We start from the raw sequence: 27,058 nt of genomic DNA on the forward strand, positions 1-27,058 counted from the left end.
GCGCTCCTTTTATTACTTGCATAGATTTTACTTATTAACATTGTCTAAGAGCAGCAAACAATTAATCATCCAGCTTACAGTACTGCAACTGCCAAAATTTAAGACGATCGTCGGCCCAGCTGTCAATTCAGTAGATTTTGATGATATTGTTATTGTCATCATCAACATCTGATGAGCTTTTATAGGATAGTTATACCAGTTGGCGCAATAGCTAAATGAAAGTGATGTAAAAATTATTTCCGAACTCAAAAAATGAGGTACTCCCCCAACCCAAACATTTACCATCGAAGGAAAAACTCATAGCTGGCATTACTCAACGATTGAGCATTCAGAGTTCTTGGCAAAAGGGCGAAACTGCGCTCGTGAAAATCGAGCTATACCGAACATGTCAAAATTTTACAGATATGGACGCGACAAAATCAAATGCAGACAGATTTCATCATAAATAAAGATTAAAAAAAAAATAATGTGTAGAACTGTCCATTCATGAATAATTATTACGAATTCTATTAAATTTTATCATAAAAGTTAGGCATATTTTACATGAAGCTAACGCAAACTTTTCAGACAATTCACGTAGAAATTTTATATAAATTTTAATTTCAATTTTAGTTGTTTTTTTGTTATACTCGGACTTAGTAGACCAGAATAATAGAAGGAGATATCATGGTATAGCTAATTTATAAGTGTAAAATAAATAGAAGCTGTAATTATGAGAAAAATTAATTTTAATCATTAAAATTTCGTACATAAAACAGATTAAAATTTCCATTTTTTATAGGATTATTATTTCTTTACCGTCTAATTTTAGGTAACTTTTTATCGCTCAGTCTCAGTCTTAATTGCCTACTTTTACAAATTATGTTAAAAGGATCTAAAAATACTTAGATCAACTTCCTTCTTACAATTTTTCTAAATTGTATTATTTATTTTTTCCTGAATTTAATTTGAAATAAGGATCTAATAGAAAAAGCGTAGTGTGCTTGGAAAATGTATCCCTGTCCTGACAAAAACGATATTTTATAACGCACAAAAAATATTGGAAACGTCCTCGTCGTTAACACGAGCTTTGCTTGTCAGCCACCGCCAAGATAATATGATACAAGTCCTGGTTCATTACATTGTCGAGGACTTTTTCACAGCACTCAAGTGGCAGCTTCTTATGGATCAGCTCCCAGAAATCATACCGCGCCCAGCGCCGAAAAAATCCTCCGGCCAATTTTTCGCACAGATGCAAAATACAAGTCCTGTAATGGGGTCCCGGGATCTTCCACGCTCTGTAATGCGCGAACTCGAAGTAGTCCGTGTACGTGAGTAACTTATCCTCCTTTTCGGGCCGCAACTTGAGCACGTCGTAGAGCGACGCGCTGGATGTTATCATTATTTCCTTGGCTTGGCTGGCGAACTCCTCGTCGTCGTCGTACCAACTCTCTTCGACTCTCGTAGACGACTTCTTGAACAATCCGTGCGTATCGAAAAATTTCATGATCGACAAGGCGTCGCTTCGGCCAAAATCGTAGCCGTTCGACTGGAGATGCTCGGCGACGGCCAGAGCACCGCACGCCACCCTCATTTTAAAATTCAACGTTTTGCGATACATCAAAGCTTTCGGATTAATGAGACTTGGGAAGACGCAGTTGGTGACATCAGCGCCATGCTGCAATAGTGCCTCGACGGTATTCGGCAACACATTCGCCACGGCCAATTGCAGCAGCGTATTACCCGCCTTGTCTCTAGCCTCGACCTGTAGCGTCCGATTTATCTCGTCGCAAATCTTGAACAACACCTTGGCGGATTTATCGTGCTCGTCTTTCTCGCAAATCATGTGCAGAGCCGTCAACCATCGGAGAGTGACGAGATCAGGATCGGCGCCGCGTCTTATCAGTGAATCGACCACCTTCTCGTTCCCATTTTGCAGAGCCAACAGTAATGGCGTGTAACCGTATCTGTCCTCTACATCGATTCGCACCCTAAGGTGCATAGCGTCGCAAATTGTGAAAAACTTCTCGAGATGAAAACCGATCGAACAACTGATGTGCAGAGGAGTCTTCTCGTTATTATTGCCCAAATTTGGGTCGGCGCCGTTCACTAGCAGCCATTCGAACAGTCTTCCGCGATTGAACTCCAGGGCGTAATGCAGCGGCGTATTGCCCAGCGCGTCCCGGGCGTTGATCCCCAGTGGACGATACCTGGCCCAGCTCAGCTCGAGCAACATCGCGGCGCAATCGTCGCCGTCGCATCTTATGGCGATAACGTGCAGAGCCGTCTGTCCGTGCTTATCGACCAGATTCGGATCCGCGCCTGCTTTCAACAGCCACGCCATCGCCTGCCTTCCAGGGTACTTCGCAGCCGCGTGCAGAGGCCTGTCGCCCGTTTTTCGCTGGAGAACATTGGGATCCTGGCCGTGCTCGAGAAATTGCCGCACGACGTTCTCGCAGTCGAACTCGCAGGCGATGTGCAAGTGCGTGTAGCCGGACTCGTCGTCCACGTAATTCACCGCGAACGAGGCGTATATTTGGAACAGCGAGTGGCAAATCCTTTCGAGGCTGGCTTCGCGGTAAATATCAATAACGAAACTTGATTCTTGCCGCGATGATCTGACCAAGTGGTGCAACGCAGTCGTACGGTGATCATTATCAACGTTGGCCTCATCTTTGTAGTTGCACCGAACTAAAAAATTGATGAATGACAATGACATGTCACGACCCGCTTGTGTATCACTGGCGAGATATTTCACGGAATCCGCGAGAAGCCACTCGATTTCTTCGCGATCAAAGATGTCCAGGATAACTGGAGTTTGGCTTCCCCAACTTTCGATCAAAGGGTAAAGTTGACGAAGAAACTCACGGCGGTCTGATTCCAATTCCCACGTCCGAAAATTGTCTCGTAAGATTTTCAGTTCTTCCCACATAGTTCTGCCTTGCTCACACTCACGCACAAATAGACGCTAACGATATAAAAAAAAATTTTTTATAAATTTTCTCACGAAAATCACTTGCCTCGGTCTAAGCGGTATTTACTAGCTGTTTACTCGACGTGTTTCGATCTCGCTATACTCTCTATAGTCATGAGACAGTTACGAACACGCGTACGATGAGATATTTACAACGACGGCATCGATTGTTATTTCGAGATGCCCCGGGCGCTATAATTTTCGCGATCACAGAAAGTTCGTTGGAATAAACAAACGGTTTACGAGAATGATTGAACGAAAAATTGATAATTACGACGCTATATAGACATAGAATAATTGGAACGATTTTGACTTTCTGAAAATTTTAATCAAAACGACGTTTGAACAATGATAATATTCGTCCCTTTACCGCTACAATTGGACAGAAATTTTTTTTCTCGACTTTTTTCATTAACTCGTTCATTAGTAAACACACTGAAAAATTACATTGGCCAGAAAATACATGTTTTGTTTCCAGGCAAGAATCGATTGTGCATTTACAAGGTAACGTGAAAGAGGTAAAGCCCTCGAGGGAAATAATCTCGTACGCTATCCCTCGCGTTATTATCAATTTTCGATGCGGCTGCACGTACTCGTACGGCAAACACGTATCAGGAAAATAACGCGCGCGTGAAAACTGAAACGCAATCAACCACACGGGTGCGATGATGGCGGAGGTGAATACGCGGAAGCAGTGCGAATTATCGATTATTTTTCGTCGCTCGAAAAGTGGCGAGTCGTCGGCGACCGATGCGCTTACATTATCATTTTATGTAACTAAGCTCATAGTTTTCCAAAAAAAAAAAAAAAAAAAAAATATATCCCACGATTACACCTCGTACTTGACGCTCGGGTCTTCGATATCCGGTCGGGCGCTCAGGTGAATCTCGGGAGGGTTTAGCATATAGGGATACACCTACGCGCGGATCCCCCTCACAACCACCCATCCACCTCTTTATCCTTGCGTCTTCTCTCGTGCGAGCTTTGAAGCACATAAACTTCCAACGAAAAGAGAGAGATAGACAGAGCTAGGGTGAATCACCACCACAAGAGGGTGGGAAAGATGATGCAGAGTTTATTTCGCCGAAAAACAACGGCTTCATCATCGTACTTACGCGCCTCGATGATCGTGATATCGATTCGTTGTTAACGTATTGCGGCGCAAAGGGTTACGGTGATAAAAATAAAAAATTAACTCGTGTACGCCGAAAGTACTAAGCCGTCATTGACGTACACAACTAATTATCGACGTTCCTCGACACGCCGCACGCTACTAGACACGACGTCGGTTTTATCGCTGGATCAATATATTACACTTCGAAGATGTATTTGGGATCTTTCCGCTCGTCATTATTTCTGTCTCTTCTCTATAAAAATGGCTGCGTGTGGATTTCGAGAATAACAACAACGCGATGAGACTTTCACCCACGTGGTTACTCGGAAAAACATGTGTCTATGTTTTCATTTTATCTCTCTCAATTCAAACGTTCGAATTCTGATCATCGTTATCTAGCTAGCTCGTTGTGTACACAGAGACCCGCACACACGAGTCTCTCGATTTCTAATTAAATGCATAGCAACGCAATGAGCGAGCGATGATGGTATCGATCAAAGTTAGAGATTACGAGCCTAATTAAAATCCAGTCATTATTCTGCTTATACTATCGCAATGTTGCGTAACAACAAGTAACAACCCTCCATAATCAGCTTAAAATGCCTCCCCTCCAAAATTATAAACGTTCGATTCCTCGAACTAAAAATTTGAAAAAATTTCCCCCCACACTTCGAATTACAACCGTTGAAAGAAAAAATCGAACGCGCGACATGGATCGATTTCAAAAATTGCCGCCTCGACGCTCTCTCTTTCTCTCCGTCTCTCTCGCTCTCGCGTATTATATACGTCCGAGTCCACCCACGCGCGCGCATCGGCGATCAACCTATATACTACGCAGCGCCACGAAGCAGCGGAGCCGCCAAGTGCAGCCGTACAGTCTACTATACTGCAGTACCTACCGTGCAAGTTCGCGCACAGTTTCAGTTTCTCCCGACTCCGTAATTTGCTCCGCCGCCGCCGCCGCCGCTACTGCTCCGCATTCGATATTATATAGTACAGCAGCAGCACCGCCACACGCACGCACACAGGCTAAATCGTCGTGGTCGTGAGTCGTCGTCTCTTCGTCGCGGCCGTGTACGTACGCTACTCTCCTCGCTCGCACGAGAAGCATAATCATAAATTCAGTCTCATTTTCGCAATTTCCACGCACACACAGAGTTGCGTTCAACACACGTACCAGTGCTTGGGCATTATTAAAGTGCGGAATCGTCGTCGTCGTCGTAGAAGCAGTGGTAGTGGTATAGTGAGTGATCGTCGTCGTCGTGAGTCGGTCGGTCGGTCGCGGAGTCGTCTCTCGGCCGCTGCTGCTTTATTCTTCGTTAAATAATAATAACGTATACCTACTCCGAAAAAAAGTGTAGCGTCGTCGTGTTTCAGTGAATTGGTTTCGCCGAATATTTCTCTCACACAAGAGACACATACTTATACAGGCTTGTATATTCACACAGCCGCACCAACACACACATAGACATATACATAGAAAGGAGGCTGCTGTGCTCGTTGTGCGTGTATATATAGATATATATTCCAATATATATACAGACACAAGAGGTTTCCTCAGTGAGAGAGAGAGAGAGAGATAATTCACGGGATACATAGAGGCTACATTGAGAGAGAAAGAGAGACAGCGACCGATGTAGAGTGACTCGAGACTCTCGTCGTTATCTGTGTTGCAAAAAGAGTGTCCGTGTATTGCTTTATATTGTCAATCCGGAGATGGCCGGTTACTACTGAAAGTGTGTCCGAGTGTGTTCGACGATCGCCCAGACGAGTGAAATTGTTTTGTTGCTCCGCTGCCGAGAACCTTGGAATTCGTCCGGATCTCAGAAAAGTGTGCTTGATTTTGTTGCTCCGCTTTTGAGTATACACAAGGCTCGACTCTGAATCTGGATTTAAAGCTCGCGCAGATTCATAAAAAATAAGCAAAACAACGGTCGAAAGATGACGAACAACGACGGCGTCGGCAACGTCAATGCGCCGTTGAACAATCTGCCCTCGGTGAAGAGCAGCATTGCAGGCAGCAACAGCAACAACAGCATCGGCAGCAGCGGCGCCAACAACGATCCGCTCAACAAGTCGTCGAGCAACGTCGAGACCGAGTTCCTCGAGATAAATCAGAAGAACGGATGGCCAGCATTGCTCAGGGTAGGTGTTTATGTGACGTCTGACTTTTTATGATTATTTTTTACTGCTATCATGTATAGGCTCCTTGCCAAAATCGTTATCGCGCGTTAAAAACGGAGCAAGGGGGGACTATATAACATCGTCGTGCTCTTGATACATACATAATAAGTGTATGATACACATACACAGTCGCACACACATGGACATTGGCGCGTTCCACACTTGCTACTGCTGCTGCTGCTCTTCGTCGCCCGGCTGCTCTCGCTCGCGACTTCTCTCTCTCTCTCTCGGCCATGCGCGCGTGACTATGTATCATCGTCGCCGTAATATATACGTTGCTTCTTTCGCCTTCGTTATTATGATCATCATTATCCGTCCTCGTTGCTGCTGTCGTTCTAATGTCGAATTCTTTCTGTGTGCAGCCCGCATACAGTTCGCCTGTGCTACAACGCGGCGCAATAATATTACTCATCGCACAAACTGATACATGTGTGAACGATGCCACAAGCCGCGCGCACATTAGCAGCCCGAGTATGTCTATGAGCGCCTGTTGTTTATGTGTGTGTGTGTGTGTTTGTGTGCGAGCACATCTATTCTTTCTATTCGCGAGGTTTTACACACTTCTCGTGTCTGCATGTCTGCGCCGCTTGTGTGGCTGCAACGGCGGAGGTTCCCTCCTACGCTACAACATAGACACGAGTGTAAAAGGCTTCTTTTGTTCGTTTGAGCGAGGAGGATAAATGTAGAGAGAAAGAGAGAGAAAAACAGGAGACGCATGTAACTCGGCGTTCGTCGAGAGGGCACACACCATGATACACAGACACACACACACACACACATGCGTCAGTCTCGTCGCGCGACGAAGACTTCGGGGCAATGCAATAGCATACACGATGCATCCTTTTTTTTTCTTCTTTTCACCATGCATGCGTGTTGTCCGCATGTGTCTATCGAGCACGATGGCAAACAAGCTCAGACACATTTACTCACATACACACACACACATGCATACGTATATACACGCAAAAAATATAAATGAGCAAGAAGCGGCGGCGGTGTGTGCATGTGCACTTTCCACCGTCTCGCGTTGCACTTTTATAAAGCGCACACGCTTCTTTGAAGAGAAAAGGGGTGCGCAGCGTAAAGCGGCTTTAGTGTAGAGAGAAAGAGAGAGAGAGAGAAAAAAAAAAGAAACACATAACACGAAACATTAAATGCAATGACGGCTAGACTTATTTTTAGGTTATATGCATTTCTATATATTCACGTGTTCCGCAAAAGCTGGGATTGAGTTGTTTTTAAAATTTTGCCTGTACTGCCTGTACTGCCTGCCTTTGGCATGATGCAGATGTGGAGTTTCAAAAACAACGGAAGTAGCGTCGGTGCGGGCGACTTTATGGGGCTTGCAGGAATTTCTTTTTGAATACTGCAAACTGACTTGTATACCAGCACGATGCGTATTACATGTCTTTCAAAGTTTACTCAAAATATAATAATATTTATGAACAGAAGAGATAGTTAAACCATTGCAATTGATGAATCTATTTGAACTATTGCAGTAGTTCAAAGTGCAACAACTTTTATGACATGTTAGTTCACGAAGGTTCCAGTAACACATGAACTGGAAGCCAATCCCTTCTTGTTCAAGTCAATGAACTGGAACTAATTGGGAATGATGCATTTTCTGTTCAATACTGTCTTGCCTTAACAAAACTACCATTGAAACCTGAATGAAGTTCTTGAGTTGACGATAATGCTGTACAAAGAATAAACAATTAATTTAAAACAATAGTATTTTTTATTAATCGTGTCATGGCTTGGCACAAATAATATTTCTATGATGTCACTTTATGTGTTTGTATTATAAAAGTACCTTGAAATCTTAATTTGGAATTTGCTGAGATTTTTTTCCTAGCTTCAATGTATCATTATTTTTTTTGTCCTTGTAATATAAGAGTTTCACGTTTGACTCAAAGTAATAGAAATACCTAGCATATCATGAAAATTTTCTAACTTAATTTTTCTAATATAACTTTCTTGTACTGTTGTAATGAATCATTTTTTTGTAATCTTGAGTTACAAATTGTTATACTTTTTATCATATCACTTACAAATTTAAACTGGCAAGGTGCTAATACAAATAGAATTGACCCAATAACATATAAATAAAAAAGTTTACTTCAATCAAGCTTTCTACAAATAAATTATACATTTTTCTCTTTGCAGTATATCAGCAATGAGTGCAGCAACTATGAATACACTGCAGACGAAAGTAAAAAGTTTGCTAATAGAACTCTGAATCGTTATCGCGATGTCGCGCCATATGATCATTCAAGAATAATCCTTCAAAAAGGATCAGTTGACTATATCAATGGAAATTTGCTTAAGATCGAACGTGCCAATAGACAATACATTTTAACTCAAGGACCGTTACCAAACACAGCTGGACATTTCTGGCAAATGGTATGGGAACAAAATAGCAAAGTAATAATAATGCTTAACAAAGTTATTGAAAATAGTCTGACAAAATGCCATCAATATTGGCCATTGGACAAAAGTGAAGGAAATACTGGTACTATGGTATTCAAAGATGAAGGATTTAAAGTAGAATTAATAAAGAGAATTGGAAGATCACATTTTGTTAAAAGTACATTAAGGTAAATAGTTGAATAATAAAATATAAAGAGACTGTTGCATAATTTTTAAGGTGTACTTTGATTCAGTAAAATAACTGATTTTTTTTATGCAGATTGACTAATACAGAGACAAGCGAAAGTAGAGATATATATCATTTCCACTACACAACGTGGCCTGATTTTGGTGTGCCTGGTAGTCCAACTGCATTCCTCCAATTTCTGGCTGAAATCAGAGAAACTGGTACTTTAGAACCAACAGAAGGGCCCGCAATTGTACATTGCTCAGCAGGTATTGGGCGGTCAGGTACATTCTGTCTTGTGGATACTTGTCTTGTATTAGTAAGTAAAGCAATAAAAATTATATAATTTTTTTAATAATTCTAACAAGACAAGATACTAATTTCAACTTTTTATGTAACAAGATTGAAAAAAATGGACTGAATTCTGTAAATGTTAGAGAAGTTTTATTAGAAATGAGAAGATCTCGAATGGGATTAATTCAAACACCAGATCAATTACGCTTTTCTTACATAGCCATTATTGAAGGTTCTAAAAATTTCCCTGTTATTAGCAAGGTACGTTTCATCTATCAATAGTAATGCAATTTTATTGGAACTCATGGTTTGAAGTTTGCTATCGTTATTTTGCTACTGTTATTCTTTAACAATTTTCATCATAATTATTTTATTTTAACTTATCATTTCGAATTCACCAATACTATTGCATTGCTTCAAATAAAAATCTGCATCTGAAAATACATTTCATGTGTGAACATTTTACAGAATTCTAACGAAGAAGAAGACGAAACTAATAATTGTGATAGCATGAATAATATAAATAATACATCAATAGAAGAGGAAGATGAACCCCCTCTACCACCACCTAGGGGTGAATCACTAACTCGTAGCAAAACGACCGATAATTCGCCTAGTCCTTCATCCGACAATGGTAATAAAGCGTTACTTTAATATACCATTGAAGGTCCATTTGTTTGAATTACTATAAATCACAGAAAAAACTTGAACTTATAACTGACTTACACTAACATTGAAAGCCATCATGAATATTTAAATATTTGTATACAATGATGTTATGATGGATTCAAAAACTTATAATATAACTAATGAAATTTCAGACAACACATCAAGCTCTTCACCACTATCCCGACTATTGCCTAACGCACCAGAAAACGTAGTGAACTCTAACTCAACAAGTAATCATGTCAGTGATCATAATTCATCCGACTCAACCGCCGAAAGCTTGAGCAATGATGATTCGTCTAATCCAGCAAATAGTTCACCAACTGGCTCTGATATGTTAGTATCTAATTGTAAATCATAAACTCATATTTCAAAATTTTAATAAATTACTAACTTCTTGTTTGAATAGAAATAACGATCTGCGGCGACGACGCATGGAGAAGAAAGAACGTCTCGATGCACAAGTGCGGGGTATGAAGCGACGTCAGAAGGAGTCCGAAGATTGGCAGCAACTCAAGAGGTCATTATTTTCGCCCATATCTTTAGGTGTAGGTGCTGCGATTGTAGGCGGCGGTGTTCTGGCGTTCTATACACTCTATTACGGTCGCGGATAAACAAGTTTTTTTATTTTCATCAACTTTTATAACATTGGTCTTATAAGCGAGGAAATACGTTCGATACTTCTTTTAATTAGTTTAGTAGCGCGTTGTATTCGTACCGCTATTACCAAGTACAAAAGTCTAAAATATTTCATGAAAAGTCATATGAATATTTTTTGGATACTTCTGTACGATAAAATGAAATAATAGAGATCAGAAAATCTGTATAATTTTATTTGGTCAGATGTCAAACTGACACGTTTTTATGAAGCTTAAAAAAAGCTTATAAGCTAAATTTTTTTCGTTCATAATGAATTTGACACATCGTAAATTTTTCTGACAATTGACCAAAGCTGAAATAAGTAACATCAATTTTCTATTCCGTGTATTTCTCAACGAGTTGGGAAATGTACGATATTCACATGAATTTGATATGAAATCTATTTTGGAGAAATTATACCTTGGATGTATATTGAAACCGATTATAAATGAAAAATGAATCTGGTTATAACTTTTTATACATATGAGCAGCATTTTTAACACGCTGAAACGTCTACGCGAATCGTTGAACGACATCGCACCTTTTGCCTTATTTCTCTGTTAAGTAATTCTTTCGGTGAAATGGGAAAAGCGTTTTAAAGAAATTTGAGCTACTTCTATAACAGAGTTGGACAAAGTTCTATTCAGTTATCACGATTACAATTGTATATTTATACGATGTAATATTCTCTCAAACTGTGATGCTTACAATACAAAAATTTGTTTTTTCTCTTATTTATTAATGTACTTTTATAAAATAATTTTTAAAAAATATGTTAATATTAATTATACACATTTATAATTAAACCTCACTATTGAAAAAAAATCAAATTTTATTTACTTGACGAACCATGAATTGTTGATGAATTCATTTCAACATTAAATCAATTTTACTTTTTTTTCAAAGATTAATTTATTAAGACGTTTTTTAACGTTTGAATGTGCCACGCACTTGTTTTTAGATTTTATCCATATTTAACTAATGTATAAGCAAATGAACTCAACCTTTTTAACAATTTAATCAATTTGCCATTTCGATGGAAGTATCTTCGTGTACGTCTCTAATTAATTAGAATGAAAACATTTTTTTTCATTTTCGTATGTTATCGACTTTTTAAATAAAAATGAACGATTGGATATAATATATCGCTTTATAACTATTTACTTTTAAAATATAAATACTGTCTATATTTCCTGAACGTGAATGATGAAAAGTCCAACTCTGTCGAACGTTTGAAAATCATATTCGAATGATTTATATGATTCTAATAATTTAGAGTATTATGTTCACATCTAAATTTTCATAATTCGTTGAACAATTTTTTACGATAAAAATTATGAAAAGCATGAAAATATTGCCTCAAGCAATGTTTAAAGTTGTTTGGAAGACTGAGAATAGTTTTAAAAACTTTTTAAAAAGTAAGATTGAATTGTGTAGATCCATGAGTAATAATTGCATAAAAGCATAAAATAAACATGTGGCAAAAAGTAATCTTTAAGCGGGTACATACATGTAATCTTAAAGACAAATCATCGCGATTGTAGGAAGCTAGAATGTTATTGATAGAGTGGCGAGAAAGTTAAAAAATGTTCTGTTTAACAACAGTCTTCTTTTTTATCGTTAACTTTATTGATTTATTTGGATTGATATTGATAGTGAAAGTTGCTCGATGCTCACTTTGGGGTATAGTCCAGAAGAATTTTTATCTTTTGATACTTGAGCAACAAGAAAACGTGATTCCGATTTCGCACGTAAACATGTTTTCAAAGCACATTTCTCGTTCACACTTTTTAAATATTGTCACTCCGTGAACATCGTGATGCAACCTTTCATTTCCATTATACGCTGTACTTTCCAATCATTAATTGTAGAATGCAGTTGAAAAAAATTGAATAATATTTCATACACGGTGCTACCTAAAAGTTCCAATATATAGCAGTTAAAGATCATTCATACAAAAGCTCACTAATCTTTAGTAACCGAGCCTAAGTTAACACTACTTGGCTGTACATTTAGGCAAGGTTCCATTCGCGAAATTATTCATTTCAAAAACTACAATAGCCAATCACAATACAGAAACATAGTAAAAGTGCCTATCTTTCTCTCTAATCATTATAGGATAAAGCAGAATTTTTTTTTGGAAATTTACGTCGAACTAACTCTTTTTGAAAATCTACAAAGAAGATCAATTTTGTAACAAATATCATATTTTCATATAATTGGCCAATGAGTAAGCTATACACCAAAACTTTACAAGAATACTTTATCGAACTTGTAAAAACGTCAGGAGTGAAAATTGAACAAACTTGACGTAGTACAATGGCCATGACAAATTTACAAAATCGTCAGAAATAAATTGAAAGAAAATTGAGAGAAATTATTTTACATAACTTAATATACTTAAGAAATAGATAAATGTACTTTGAAAAGAAAAATAAGAAACTATAACTATTTCTCGCTACTCAATTTCGGCAATTGCTAAGTATAAATAATACCTATATAAAGTAGTATAAAATCATCATTATTGACTGTATAGATGGCTATTTTCCGTAACAATAAGCGAAATTGAAATGTTTATACGTGTAGAATTAGAAGATCGAACGAATGTCAACTCAAAGTGGATGATAATTTATTTTGTCGATTTAACCACTCTTCTAGATACCTGAAAAAAAGCATTGTATAGCCGTAAGTAATTTATGTGTGTAAAAAACAATCAACATCGACACACCACAGTAGGTTTTACTATCAATTGTAGTTTAGTAAACACATATTGAAAATTCGTTTCGATAGGTATATCCATATATGAATAGCGTCATATAAATAATAATTTTGTAAGCACATATATAATATATATTCTTTAAAGTACCATATTAGAGCAAGGCAACAATTTTTGATGTCATTCGTGATACGTTTGCTCTCGTAATTGCGAGAAGTGAAATTGATGTTGATGGACAGCAATTTTTTTGAATCTAACATCATTTTCTAAAAACAAGATCAATGTACAAAACACTTCGTCACCGTCTTCGTATGCCATTAAATTTTACCTAAAATAAACTATTTCAAAAATAATTTTTAATGGCACAGTGAAACTTTTGCTTGTGTATTCTCACATATCCAAACATTAATTTATTTTTTTTTATCTCTCTGTCAATCCGAGTCCTCTCAATGATTCATGCGTTATATTTTTAGGAGCAACTTTAGGCATCTGTGTTCTACCGCTTTTTCATTCTTTATCACGCAATAGATAAAATCTATTTTTCCATCTCTCTCATCCTTACATATCTGTCCGTTAAATCTCAGTTGTTTAACTTTGGCGCCTTACTTCAAATGTGAACTTGATTTATTTCAGATCAAAATGCGATTTGAGCGAGGAGAGTAGCGGAAATGTACGAGAAGAGACCGAGCCATCAATCTAAGACTCCAACGTGCCCAATTGACGTGCGCCACCACCGACGAAAAAAAAAACACAAAGCAAAAAAAAATTCATTTTAACCCACAAGCCACATTACTCTACCCACCTGGTCGTGCACTTATAATCACGAAAATAAATAAATAAATGAAATAAAACCTCGCAATCGCGGATTCCGTCAATGTGTGGCTCGAAAGCTGTTGTTCCGTTTCGTTGTTGAACGAATCAATCAATTTAGTAAAAAGCATTAAATGTTTGTGTTATTTCTGCGTAGGATTTACTTTTCGTTTAAAGTAATATGAAAAAAATTATGAAATGAAATGAAAAAAAAATGTAGCTGTTTAATCCTAAGCAACGTTAAGATTTGTATTCTAATAATAATTAATGTGTACATTGAATCTCATGAATTTAATTAATTATTAAAATTCGATCTTTAAACGATATTTTAAAAAATATATACATAAACTCGTATCTTTGTTTTTTTCATTCAAACGTCGTCCCCGGAACTCACCATCCGTTACACACAACGATGCAATATTTTTCCCTTGAAAAATCTCCAATTTTAAATCAATTGCACAAAAAGTAACCCTTTCGATTAGATGTAACACGCGACTCTTTTAAGTTACCAACGTCAAGGTGTTCCGTCGTTTCTGCCTGTTGGCGCAAGTACAGCGATTAACCCCCCCAACGAAAGGCGAGATTTACATTCAAAGAACAAAAATACCCGAGAAATTTACGCATCGATTATTGGGTGTGAAAGCAAAAATTTGTCATCGATGCGGGACAAATGTGGGGGTCGTCGTCGCTGGGTCGTGATTCAGTGTTATGCTGATTAGCCATCGACGACAAATTGCTTGGCTCATCTTCACCATGGTAATTGCAAGTCTCATTGCGCCTCTGTCCGGATTCGATGAAAAGTACATCGAGCACAATCGCAAAACTATTGGTTTTCTCTTTACCGCCGCTGCCAACGCCTCCACTGCTACCACTACCGTCGGTCCTCCGGCAAGAGACCGCGAGATCGGTAAGTTTTCGAGGTTATCCCGCGAAAAATCGGAGCACAAGGTGGTGGTGTAACGACGATAACGTTTTTCGAAATTAGCTGCTGGCAGAGGAGCCGTCGCGACGATAAAGACGCTGTCGAGCATGCGAGGTCCGGATCCGCTCGACCGAGACGCCGACGACTCGGAGGCCGAGTCGTTCAAGCCTCGCGCCCGAGTCAAACGGATCGATCGCTCGAGAGCAGCAGCCTTGAGCCGCAAAAAATCGTCAGCACTGACAATGGTAAACAACATCTTCTTTAACCCCTCCCAGAAATGCCTCGTTAAACTACGAATCGATATGCCCCTCTCGACAGTTCGAATAAAAATAAGCGAATGTGTCTGTTGATAAAGGATGGTCGCGATCGGCACAGCTCGCGCAGGTTGCTTCGCCGTTTGTCCGTCGCCGACGAGACGGATCCGGCGGTCGAGGAGGCCAGGGAATTCGAGCGCGAGTCGCTGCGGGAGGACGGCACGTTTCTGGACGACCGATTGACCGCGGACACGAGAAATCGTCTCGAAGACATTTATCCCGATCTGCAGGCGGTCTCGGATCGCTTGAACTCGTGAGTCGAAGCAGCTCGGGTGAAGGAGATCTTCGTTGTACTCATTGTTCAATTTGTATCCTCAAGACCCTCGAAGAGATGGAAAAGTCCGGTGGAGGTGAAATCGCGAGATCGTCGAGAGGAGGAACAGTACGACGATGTGAACTGCGGAGGATCGGAGGAAGGTAATCTCCGGGACTGCTACTACGACAACGGGGCGAAATCGTCCGCCGAACGAAGTGGAGCAGCTCTCGAGGACGAGAGTTCGTACGCTGCGGCGGCGGCGCCGGTCAAGCGATCGTCGTCCGTTGCGCAGGCGAGAAAGAAGCCGAAAAAGAAGCCGAAAAAGCACAAGTCGAAGCACAACGTCGCGATGAAGCACAAGGGCAAGGAGAAGACGAGGCACAAAGGGAAACCAAAAAAACACGCGGCTCTGACGTCGACGAGGATGAATCCCCTGTCGAAGCTGACGGAGACGAACAAGTGCGCTACGGGTGGCGCGCGCGAAAAAGTCAAAAGCGTCAAATCCAATGCGGCCTTGGCGAACGCCCGCAAAACGGCGGCGTCCAAGCACACGGTTATCATTTCTACGTCGGGAAATGGTCATAGCAATAATCATAATGATGTTAATGGTAATAAGGATGCAAAGGTTGTTATAGATCTTCTCCAGCAATTGATTCAAAAGGTAAAGGTTTTTAAAAAAGAGTCGAACTCGAATTACTTGACGAAGGGAATTTCATTGCAGGTCGATAGTTTACACGGTCTAGTGACTAATATAGGAAATAATCCGGGCAATAGCAATGATAACCAACAGTCTTCAGACGAAAGTGAGTCGGGGTAAAAATGAACAACATTTTCTTATGAAACGAATTTCATGAAACGAGACTCCATTCTGAAACTTTTGTGTAAATCGCGCACACGCAGCACGACCGAGCCTGTACCAGAAACAACAGACGAGGAGGAGGAGCTCGGCGTGGTCACGACGTCGACGGAATCGCCGGCGTGCTCGGATCCCAACTGGACGTCCTGGACGGCCTGCAGCGTGACCTGCGGCCGGGGGATCGAGACGAGAACCCGAGGCTGCCTGGACGAGGGCCACGTCCTCGCCACGGAGGAGCGTCTGTGTCAGATGCCCGACTGCCCGCAAAAGTTTCTCGGACTTTTCCGACGACGATGAGGAGCGGCAGGCGTCGTCGCGTGTCGTATTTGAGCAATTTGTAAACGATCTATTTTATGAAAATGTTGTTTTTTATCATTTATATTTATATGTGAGGGGCCAACAGGACAAGTGGATGATTGCCCACGGTTCGCTCATTTTGTTTTATATATTACCTGGTAATTATTTTATATAGGTAGCCTTTAAGTTTGTACTAGACTGTATTTTAATATTGTACTTTTATTTTTAAAAATATATACGCAGTTGACTTTTTGATAATTGCTAGAGATTTTTTTACCGTGACGCGACGGATATACGGAAATAATTCGGAATTATTTATTGTATTGAGTGACACGGATATTTCCTTAGCGGATTGTCGGATACTCTAAATTTAGAAAAACTAAAAATATAGCAAACAGTCTTTTGAGCGAGTGGTGAAAATTGTCTTAAACCAATACTAGAAATGTTCAAAGTGAATTCTTTCAAACGCGCAAAAAATTTACTGAAGTGGTATTGAATAAAATGCAAAACTTTACGAAAATGATTGAATTCAGAATATATTTTGAGTAAAATTTAAAAATCATTTTGCAGTTACACAAAAAGCATGTACATTCTGTGATATTTCGCTTGAAAAAGAATAATTTCTTTTTACAATTTTATATTGGAAAAGAAATCGATCTTCGGCGATATTTTTAAGTAAACAAATCGTTTTTTCAATAAAAGTTTGCAAAAAGAATTCTTATGTTTCAGTTTTCAATAATTGAACTCTCGTTATTTTTTCAGTTATCTTCTTATACTGTACAATTTATATATACAGCTTATAATCTTAAAAAATCAGTTTCATTCTCAATTTGATTACATAACTTTATAGTTTTCAAGCAAATCAGGTATCAATGACTTGAGATCTTTAAAAATATCAATTTTTATGAATATATTGTTTAATTTCATTTTTGAATTTGATACAATCATTCCCATTTTCTTGTACAAGAAATTGATCAGCAGAATCTAGTATACTAAAACGGCAGTATAATTAAATACGTCAAAAATACTTTTCTTAGTTCGGTACTCCAGTCTACATCTATCATTAATCAATGATTGTTGAAAAAAACAATGGCTTGATAAAATATCATAAAAAACTTCAGTACTTCACTAGTGGCATTGTTTAATGAGTGAAAGATTTATTTTCGGTAAAACTCCCATTTTAAATGGTAATTTGAATAAAGTTTTCTTGATAATTATAATAGTTTCTTACATATCATTTAATTATCGATAGTACAAATTGATAATAAAAAAATATTACACGTAGCCACAGTCATTACCATGCATTCATACAATTAATACCGCCATCTTCGATTGTAATAATTTTGCAATAAAAATCAGCAGTGATTTACTTTGAACTAGAAAGTTTAAAGATAGAATTCAGTGTTCACAATTTGCATTAAAACGTTGGCAACAGGTAAAATTCCTTTCTCACTAAAATTCAATCTCACATAGAAAACAAATCACTTTATTTTACAAAATAAGAAAATCCAAACAAATTAAAAAAAATTGCTGCACAAAAGCACATACATGAATCTCAAAAATATTATAGAAGTAGTTTTAATTTATCAAAATCATCAATAATTTATCGCTTTTCATAGTATATATGTTACACAGACTTCTGTACATAATCAGATGTTAATATTAAAAAAATCGATGATCTATGATACGCCGTTAACAATATCAATTACTTTTTTCATGTTCTTGCTTCAGAATTTGTTGAATTTTTCACCGTCCAATCTAACTGATTTGCGAAAATTCGTACGTCTCTGTCGGCATCTAATTGCATCATCTTCAACTTTTCATAAACCTTTTGTCCTTCATCATCATTATTCGAAGGACAAGAAAAGTGAGCTATAAAAATATAAATTATAATTAATCACTTGCTTGAGTGTGTTTAGAATGAAAAAAATGTAAAGAAACTTACGAAGCAAAATAACATCCTTAACAAGAGTTCTGGCGACGACAAGTCGCACGTTCGGTACCCGATCATTGGCCAAGTACAGGAGATAAGGTAGTAGCTCTCTTGCAAAGATATCACCCTTAACATTTCCATTGGTAATAAGCTTTGAACATATTAATGCATAAGTCTGTCGGATAATCCAACGCTCAGCAGACTGACGGACGAGTAAATCTCTCATTTCTCGAATCAGTGCAAGAGCAAGATTTTCTGAGGGTCCCGACAAAAATTTGATCATCAACGACATAGCATTAAGAGCTTCTAGTCTTACAGATGCAACCCGGTCTTGCAGTAGATGCATTAATAGGGGCGATATGTATTGTGCCACGTCTTTTGGCTGGTAGAGTTCAATGATTTTCGCAAGCTGCTTCACAAGTTCTTCGCGAAGCCTCCAGTTCCATTTGCTATCGGTAATGAGGAAGTCATTCAGTTTAGGCAGATATTGCATGCGATCTTGCGGGCTGAGTATTTCCAAAAATGTAGACAAGTGTTTGAGAGCACCTATTCTGACTTCGTCAAGATCATTGATGAAGTCGTTATAAATAGGAACAAGATCGCGAGCCGACAGCTCTTTTCCGATGATGCGAGCGATTTCGTGTATGCTCGAGGCGAGCGTACTTCGTACTTTCCACGCAACAGCGCCTGCCAATCGCTGGTACGCATCTTTCAATCGATGCCAGTTATCCTTACCCAGCGTTAAAACAACCGCGGGAAAACTGAAAGCACAGTGATAATCAAGATCACCTCCGAGCTCGTTGTCATTTAATGGTAACTCAGCCATCGAGATAAAGTAGTCGACCAAAATACGCGGTACAATTTCATCGTCATCAAACACTAGATCATCTTCGAGAGCTTGAAGACCCGATACACCACCGGAACTACTACTCACATTAAATGTCGAGTTTTGCTCTAGTGATGTGTCCATTATATTTACAGTTGTATCAAGGGATCTGTTAAGTTCTTTACGCACAGCGCGAACCCTATACCGTCGAATTAGTTTCCTACTTTTGTTATCATCTCTATCATCATTATCACCGTAGTCATCTTCATCAGAAAGATAGTCCTCGTTTTTCGAGAATTCAAATCCATCTTCAGATTCATTTTGGTCTACCTTGACATCCTCGTCACCATTATCGCTGTTATTATCATTATCATTATTATCGTTGTTATCATTGCTATCATTGCTATCATTACTATCGCTGTTATCATTGCTATCTTGCTCTTGTAACTGCTGCTCGTTGTTAAAATTATTATCATATTGTTTATCGTCTTTTTCAACGGGTTGACTGATTTCAGTATTTTTATTATCATCCAATTGAATTTGTTGATTATCCTCATTATTAGCATTTTTTACATCATTTTCATCGAGACGATTTTCTTTCTCGGTATCATTTACAGGAGGGGGGTTATTAACATCGGGAGCGTCATTATCATTGATTATAGAGTTGACGAGTTCAGGATCTAATGGCATGTCTGGGGGATCATAGTAATATTGAAATAGATTGAAGTTTTCATATTCATCTTTACAAAACTTTTGATCTTGAGAGAAAAAGGCCTGGCGCAATTCTATGCACATTTCATCGAGTTTTTGTTCTTTGGCTCGCTTTCTGCGCCCCTGTAACGATATTGAAAAGAATGTAAGAATTGAAAGTACAAAATTCTCATCATATCCATTTTTCGTCAAATACCAACCTTTGTGTTATTATCGTTGGATCTAAGGTGGTGATATTTAATTAAATCATCGAGCGTTCGCTTGTCAGATAGATTTTCCGTCAAAATGTCGGAGATTTTGGCAACTGGTACCACATCAAAGCTCTGACCATCCCGCTGATTTTCATAGACAAGCAGAAGCTCGTCCTTGGGTCCATTGATAAGCTCATAAAATTGCTTGGCGAACGTGGCTATGAACGGTCCCAGTATTTCGAAGGCAGATTTGCGAACCCAGCGCGACTCATCTCGTAAATGCTTTACAAGCAATTTTGCTAGCAATAATCTCCTCATTGTCAGTGGCACACATTTGGCAACCGACATCATAACACTTGCGGTCGTCTTTCGGACGTCCCACATGGAATCCATGCACAGGTTTGCATAAGTTTGTAGCTGTATAAATAATAATCATTCATGATGAATTTGTTCTTTCGCTTTTATGTTTCAATCGTGCTTCGTTAAATTATACTCACAAGTTTGTTGTAAATAGCATCTTCAGACATCATGGTGCAGAAATCTCCCATAATTGAAGCGCATACTCTTCTGACATACAGCTGGTCACTGGAGCATAGTTCAATGAATGGGTCCAAAAATAATTTTTCTATTGTCTCATGGGGCACATGCACTCCAAGTTTTGTCATAAGCTTTAACAAAAAAAAAATGTTTTTCATTAGTTTTATAGTTTTTCATGCTTTAAAAAATGATATAGATTTAAAAACGGTGACTAACAAATTATTCAGAACGGTGAATTTATACAAATAATTTCAAACAAACGATTGTCTAGATGTAGTAAGTGTCAATCTATCCCACACATCAAAGCTGGCTGTGATATGCGTATGAAATGGCACCACATCACAACCACTTTGATGCGCAAAATAGTTGAATTCATCTCTTGTCATCGTTAAAATTGAAAAAAATAAATATTTTCAAAAATTACGAAGCTTACAGCTATTGAAGTTTTACATTCGATTGGTTCAATAATTATTTCTAAACTTGAAAAATTTGTAGTTACGATTCATCCTGCACAGCGTCGACTAGGAAAGATACCCCCCGCTCAACAAAGCTGGCTGTGATATGAGATATGACGACATACCAACAGTCACTTTGTGAGCGACGTGATCTTAGTTTCTCATATTTACATTGAATTTTTTCTCCCTTTACTCAATTTTTATAAGTGTGCATACCCGTTATTCTAGGCTGACCTTTAGATCCCCTTTTAAATAAATGGTATACACATTTATGAAAATTGAGACATCTCATTTTGTTTTAATCATCTTCATTTTTTTTCTCCTTCGAATATCGGTCGGCCGGAAGCTACGTTCCATCTCGTTAAAAATGGCTGTGATATGAATCTTTATGCAACATGTCACAGCCTTTTTGACGATTGGATCGCGCTTTAACTGAAAAGCACACGGCTGCTCTTGGTTCTTCAGATGTTGTGTGTTGATCGTCGTTTTGCGTGTTGTCGAACATTACGATCCAACTGCATCAAAATGGCTGTGATATGGAATCGTGTGAAAACATTTCACAACCTATTTGATGTGCCAGACCGCAACAATAATCTTCGTAAAATTATCTTCATGCGACGCGTCCTCATCGTTGCAATCGAACACAATTTTGCTCATCAAAGCTGGCTGTGATAGTCTAGTTTGACTCTATGACAAACCAGATTTGATGGTAAAATTGCGCCCATCTCTCGTTTCTTGCCTTTTTTCGGTGCTTTTTTCTTCGTGGTAAGATTCAAGTTCAATTAAACGGTAGACGTGGTTAGTCGCAAAGTTTCAAACGCCACATGAAAGACAAGGTAGTGAGACGGGAGTGCTCCGTTGGTATAAACATCTCACTACCCATGTCTTTCATGCAGAATCGTCACTCTTGTAGATGTTTTCGGAATTGTTAGTAATTTGTAAATACAACGTGTACGATGGGCAAAATCATGAATTTTCCACAATAACGTTGTCAAAGGCGCCAAACGTGTGCGCGGCGCGCGATAATAAACTTTTCTAATTAATATATATAGCAGCAGTAGCAGCAGCAACGCAGAGAGATAGAGAGAGAGAGAGAAAAGTAATGGGTGTGCAACTTACGGTGACCGCCATGGTCTGCTGTTCGAAGTTCTGGCTTCGCGCCAACTCGAGTATGGCCTTGCACACGTCGTTCTCGATTTCTTCCTGCGTTAAAACGAAGCGATCCAGCATCATTTTGAGCGCCCCCAGGGCATCTTGTTTGACCTGCAACATGACCGGGTAGATAGATAGAGTTCGTTAAGTCCGTTAAGTAAACTGAATTTCGGTGTAAATTAGCCGCATCGGCCGCGGCATTTCATCGGTGAAAATAGAGGGGAAAAAAAATATATTTACCGATCCTTCCTCTTTTAGGTACTGCAGAACGATGCTGAGCACCCGACTGACGACGGCATTTCGTTCGCCGTCGAACGACTTTTCCTGCGCCAACTGGGCTATGTGGGGAAGACATTCTACCAGCGCTGTTCTCACTGAAGTTTCTGTAAAAAAAAAAAAAAAAAACAATAATTAAATCAAGTTTTTCATGAGAGCAATAAATATTTTTCAAATTACAACAATGTCCTAGGAAATGGTAAGTGAAGAGAGAGGAGAAAGAAAAAGTTCGCGAACGATAGACGAGAGAGTCTAATCTTCTCCAATACCCGAGAGCAGGAGCGAGCGTGAGAATTCGTTTCTCAGTGTTTACTATCGGGTCCCGTAAATATATAAAATGTGTGTGTTTCCATTCATGTACACACGGCGCGTAGCCCGCCGGCGGCGCCGCTACGCATCCGTGCGCGGTCTGTACGAGTCTCGACCGTGCGAGAGAGAGATAGACGGAGATATAGACACGTCTGTTGCACACGCCAAAAGAGAGAGACAGAGAGAGAGAAAATACTTTCGGCGTGACTATATTTGGGCATTGGACGTTATCTATGTGTATTAGAAACTCTCGATAACCTCGTGAAAAGATCGACGATGTTCAGAGCAGCAACAAGCGCACGAGTACACACACACGCGCGCGTGTACAATTGAACGAAACGCGTATGATGATGAACGTTGATGCGAGACGATGATGTGAACGATGCGATGCGAAGATTGAAAAATCCACGTAGACGGAAACACACACACACACACACCGTCGTCGGAGAAAAACGGATCGAACAAACGCAATCCGAGGGTCCGCTGGAGCAATTCGTTATATTGCGAATCGTCCTCGGGATTCATCACTCAACAAAATCAGCGGCTATATAGACAATATATAAGATAACACACGATGGGCTTACGATTATTCCAAGTCTTCTGTGTGTACTAACCGCTCGGCTCGAGGCGCACACGTTGCGCGGCTACTACTGCTACTACTTTCGAAATTTACAACGACTGTATAGCAGTGAAAAGTGAGCGAGTGAGAGAGAGAGAAAAAGAGACTCGCGAGACGCCGCCGCAGCTCTGCCTGGACTCGGCTGACAAGCGTGAATGGGAAGTCGCGCAGCGCCCGCGCCGATATATATACCACGGGCCGCCAACACCGCGTCCGCGGCGCGTTTTGGAAAATGCGAGAATCTGTTTTCGGGGTCTAGTCCGACGACGTCGCGGCGTCTCCTCCCCCTCCACACACACACCGACGCAGCACACAGCGTTATACACATTACGCATTATCTCCTCCTCCTCCTCCTCCTTCGATCTACTATTCTCTCCCGTTTGGATATATGTGTACATATGAATTGGGATAAAATATAATGAGAGCGAGCGACTTTTCATTGGCGTGTCACGTCCCACGCTATTGGCTGGGTGTGCGTGCGCGCGCCGCGGCGGCGGCGGTGGCCTCTTGTAAGTCGCTCGCGATAAATACCGAATTGTATCTAGGCGCAACGTGTATAATAATAACACACGAGTATACGGAAGATTCAAGAAATGGAAATCGAGCTGCCACTCTGATTGGTCGCGCGGCATTTTCATACACATATTATGTTAATCGAGAGAACACGACGGTGACTGACCTCTCGGTACACATAAGTCTCTCTCTCTATCGAATGATACGCTGCTGTTTTCGTGGTCAGTTTCAAGAGCATTGCTCGATGAGGAATGCGAACCAGTATGAGAGAGTACTCATCGGCTCGTCATAATCGATGCTCGAATTAAAAACAAAGGAACGGTACAATCGCGCGCACAAACGGATGCTTCATTAGTCCGGCGAAAGCATAAATTGTATTACGTACACACACGCGCGCGAATTATAATACAACGGGGTTATAATATAATGTACGGAAGACGATGAAACTGGAAATATATTGAGAGAGAGAGAGAAAAAGAAAGAGAGAGAAAGTTAGGGGAGAAGGAGACAGCCGGCACGCGCCACGCGCACATACGCACACGGACAGGCTCGTACACGCATACGCGAAAGCAAACATAGATAAATGGTTATCCCCCCCCCCTTCGCTCCTTTTTTTTCTTTGAATTGATGTAGGGTGTCGCTGCGACTTTTATCCGTGCTCGCTATGCTATGTGCTATATATATAACGCACAAATGTAGCCGAGCGTGGCGCAGGGTTAGCTTGTATACAGTATAGGAACAGACGCGCAGGAACAAATATTTTCGAAAATAGTTGTTGATTTTGTAAATTTATCTCGCAAGGAACAGATGGAGTCTAGTTTCGTAGTTTTTCGATGTATTAAATGTCGTGGACAAAACCGCATAATCATTCTTAATATTTATTCAGTATTGATATTTTGAGGAAAAGCACAGTGAACGAGAAATTTTTCCAGAAACCAGATACACACACATACGCACATACGATGCATCAACAAAGTAATTGCGGAATAAATTATGGAAAAAAACGTAAAAATCCATCGGATTGCGTTCCACGCTCCAACAAATTACGATATTTTGCAGTTTGTGAAAACAAAGAAGCTTTATAATGCGAAGAAAATCCTGCACGCATCGCGTTATTGTTAAGGTTCCGTGAAAAATTTGCATTGTCAACAGGAAACGTTAATTCGAGTATTCAAACCGGGTAGCAGCGCTGCGCGTATATGATTAAGAAGTACCCTAAAAAAACGCATCTCTGCTCCGCTGCGCTGCCGCCGTCACAACAGAGAATTTACTGTATTAAAAACTCAAGAGAGCGAGCGAGAAAGAGGGAGAGAGAGCGCCAGAGCCAGACATATATGAAGGGGCGCGAAAAAAGGTGCAATTGTTCAGCTGCTGCTTTTTTTTTCTCTCCCTCCCTATATATACTTTATCAAAGCAATTATTATACAGTTCGACTGCATGCGTGCTCGTTCGTGGCGCGGCGAGCCTCTTCCCCGAAAATTCTTCCACACACACACACGTACGCCCGTATGTGCGTGGAACTGCGCACTCGAGAGAGCTATATACATTACACGTAGTCAGGAAATGCGTGCGTACATCTTTTACCATTTATATCCGTCTGAAATGTCCGGAAAATACACCGTAAAACGTATAAATATATTCGTCGAGTATTAGTAGGAAACGAGCGCGTCAAAACATAATTTTTTTCGAGAAAAGACCGCGCGTGCGTGCGCGCGTGGGACCACCGATACCGAAGTTCACATTACTCGTTATATATTTTATCAGGCTGCCGAAAATAGTTTGAATTGGGACCCGGAGCCTCAGCAACAGCGGCGGCGGCAGCAGCAGCAGCCGGATATCCCGAATCGCTCGAAAGGAAATACCTTGGCTGTCTCGTTGACGCCCGGCCACGGTAGTAGTGATGCGACGATGACTTTTCTAACGACTCTTTTTCTTCTTCTTCTTCTCCCCCCCCCCCCCCNNNCCCCCCCCCTTCGCTTCATTTTATAAACACCCGAGTTCGCTCGCGACGCATGGGTTCAATGAAGCCCAAGTAGAGTCTTTGCGATAAAAACATTCGTCATTGCGCGCTGACTCTTCTCGCAAAACGAGACAGACGGACAGAAAGAGAGAGAGAGAGAGAGAAAGCAATGGCGTTAATGTATCGTATAGTATTGGCGACTATCTATATTGTTTCCGCTTTCCCGAGTCATAATCCAGCAGAGTTAAATAACAGCAACAACGACGCCGCCTTCTTTTCTTCTACTACGACTTTACTACGCCGTATTACATCGTGTAGTAGTAAAGCAGCGTAGTAGTAACGTACGTCGAGTTGTATATATTCGCGCGCGAGTAAAGGCCGGAAGTCGTCCAAAAATACTACATAATTTTGTAGTACTCGCGTACTACACACACACGCGCGCGTGAACGCGAACTCGTCGAAGAGAAACATTGACCTATCCCCATATCCGTTGAACACTATACCGAGACACGATATTAAATCGTGTATCACGAATGGATATTGGTATTATTCACAATAAACGATCAATATTCTCAGTGACTGTCAGACTTTTTGGCGCTTATACGCGAGTCTCACAAGAGAGTGTTTACGAGACGCGTGCTGCATCGACGGCGGCAATGAAACACGTCTATAAATATAAAAATGAGAAGGGTGTACGCGTTCCTAGGACCGGTGAGAGAAAAAGTCTTTCGGATCAATTTAATCTTTAAAAATAAACACGATCGACAGCGAGCAGCGGATGTGTACTAGTCGCGGGACATTTTATTTTCACACGCGCACAAATGAACGATGATTACACGAGAACTCTCTGGGATAGCGATACGCGCGGTGGTGACTTTAAAAACTATTCAATTTTCCTCGAAAACGATAGATGCAAATAGAGAGAGAGAGAGAGAGAGAGAAACGACGGATGCAGGTCG

At 40.0% G+C, this 27,058-nt stretch overlaps 3 protein-coding genes across 9 annotated transcripts in view; 2 read left to right on the forward strand and 1 right to left on the reverse strand.

The window, feature by feature from the left end:
• The first annotated feature begins 5,066 nt into the window (after nucleotides 1–5,066).
• Nucleotides 5,067–14,102, forward strand: LOC106652129 (tyrosine-protein phosphatase non-receptor type 2). 2 transcript variants are annotated; one of them, XM_014370920.2, is made up of 8 exons: nucleotides 5,074–6,212; nucleotides 8,418–8,848; nucleotides 8,941–9,166; nucleotides 9,250–9,402; nucleotides 9,610–9,775; nucleotides 9,963–10,143; nucleotides 10,217–10,327; nucleotides 13,796–14,102. In XM_014370920.2, the coding sequence occupies exons 1-8, from the start codon at nucleotides 6,009–6,011 to the stop codon at nucleotides 13,860–13,862; spliced, it is 1,539 nt and encodes a 512-aa protein (XP_014226406.1). In that variant the 5' UTR covers nucleotides 5,074–6,008; the 3' UTR covers nucleotides 13,863–14,102. The 2 variants fall into 2 exon arrangements, with proteins under 2 accessions (XP_023314160.1, XP_014226406.1); XM_023458392.1 differs by lacking the exon at nucleotides 13,796–14,102 and having other exon boundaries at nucleotides 5,067–6,212; nucleotides 10,217–10,895.
• Nucleotides 14,103–14,725: 623 nt separating this feature from the next.
• LOC106651978 lies at nucleotides 14,726–16,486 on the forward strand. The gene is made up of 6 exons (XM_014370693.1): nucleotides 14,726–14,879; nucleotides 14,958–15,139; nucleotides 15,250–15,461; nucleotides 15,528–16,125; nucleotides 16,186–16,267; nucleotides 16,365–16,486. The coding sequence occupies exons 1-6, from the start codon at nucleotides 14,726–14,728 to the stop codon at nucleotides 16,484–16,486; spliced, it is 1,350 nt and encodes a 449-aa protein (XP_014226179.1).
• A 1,026-nt stretch (nucleotides 16,487–17,512) lies between these two features.
• LOC106652122 (serine/threonine-protein phosphatase 4 regulatory subunit 1-like) overlaps nucleotides 17,513–27,058 on the reverse strand; it is a 123,639-nt gene continuing 114,093 nt past the window's right edge. For 4 of the 6 annotated variants that reach the window (XM_014370907.2, XM_014370909.2, XM_014370910.2 and 1 more), the window contains 6 exons: nucleotides 22,663–22,805; nucleotides 22,390–22,533; nucleotides 20,776–20,946; nucleotides 20,288–20,695; nucleotides 18,563–20,210; nucleotides 17,513–18,489 (listed from right to left, as the gene is read on the reverse strand). In XM_014370907.2, coding sequence (XP_014226393.1) covers nucleotides 18,332–18,489; nucleotides 18,563–20,210; nucleotides 20,288–20,695; nucleotides 20,776–20,946; nucleotides 22,390–22,533; nucleotides 22,663–22,805 — 2,672 coding nt within the window. In that variant the 3' untranslated portion in view covers nucleotides 17,513–18,331. The other 2 variants (XM_014370912.2, XM_014370908.2) reach the window with 2 other exon arrangements.

This window comes from Trichogramma pretiosum, unplaced genomic scaffold (assembly GCF_000599845.2).
Source record: "Trichogramma pretiosum strain Unisexual culture from Peru unplaced genomic scaffold, Tpre_2.0 scaffold13, whole genome shotgun sequence".
NCBI lineage: Eukaryota > Metazoa > Arthropoda > Insecta > Hymenoptera > Trichogrammatidae > Trichogramma > Trichogramma pretiosum.